This window comes from Myotis davidii, unplaced genomic scaffold (assembly GCF_000327345.1).
Source record: "Myotis davidii unplaced genomic scaffold, ASM32734v1 scaffold1277, whole genome shotgun sequence".
NCBI lineage: Eukaryota > Metazoa > Chordata > Mammalia > Chiroptera > Vespertilionidae > Myotis > Myotis davidii.
The window spans coordinates 3,471,944-3,472,560 of NW_006290682.1; the positions used below are offsets into that span (position 1 = coordinate 3,471,944).

General features: G+C 62.1%; 1 protein-coding gene across 1 annotated transcript in view; it reads right to left on the minus strand.

Moving 5' to 3' along the window:
* The window catches only part of STS (steroid sulfatase (microsomal), isozyme S), a gene marked incomplete at its 3' end in the record, with an annotated part of 35,096 nt that overhangs the window by 31,762 nt on the left and 2,717 nt on the right, over positions 1-617 (minus strand). The window contains exon 3 of the mRNA XM_015563968.1: positions 1-124. Within this exon, the coding sequence (XP_015419454.1) occupies positions 1-124 (124 nt within the window). The remainder of the gene's footprint in view (positions 125-617) is intronic.

Here is a 617-nt window from a genome sequence, read left to right on the forward strand (position 1 = left end):
CCTATCAGAGCCGTGGCGTAGCCTTGGTCCTTCAGAAGTTTGGCGAACGTGACCTCAGAGTTGGGAAGTCCCCCGGAGGAGGCTGAGAAGAGGAAAACGCCGATTCGCGTCTGAGACGCCATTCCTGGGGCAGGAGAAACCAGCCATTAGGATGTGGGGGGGGGGGGAAGAGCCACGTTACTATTCGCGATGCCTTTCGAAACGCCGCTCTCCCCGCGGCCTGTCATGAGGCGTCACCTCCCGCCCACCCGGCGTGGCTCAGCAGTCGAGCATCGACCTACGGACGGCCGGATTCCGGTTCGATTAACGCTAGAGACGCTTCACGCTGCTCTTCCAACCAGAGCGGAGAGGACGCCCCTAACCAGTCCTCCCAGCCTCTGTGTGTCCCACGCACGACACCGCCACGCCTGCATCTGCACGGATCCACACGCGGCCACACGGGATCCATGCGCAGCCACACGGGGGATCCATGCACAGACACATGGGGGATCCACGTGCAGTCACACGGGATCCACACACACACGGGGGATCCATGTGCAGTCACACGGGAGCCACGCACAGTCACATGGGATCCACACAGAGTCACACGGGATCCACGCACAGTCACACGCAATCCA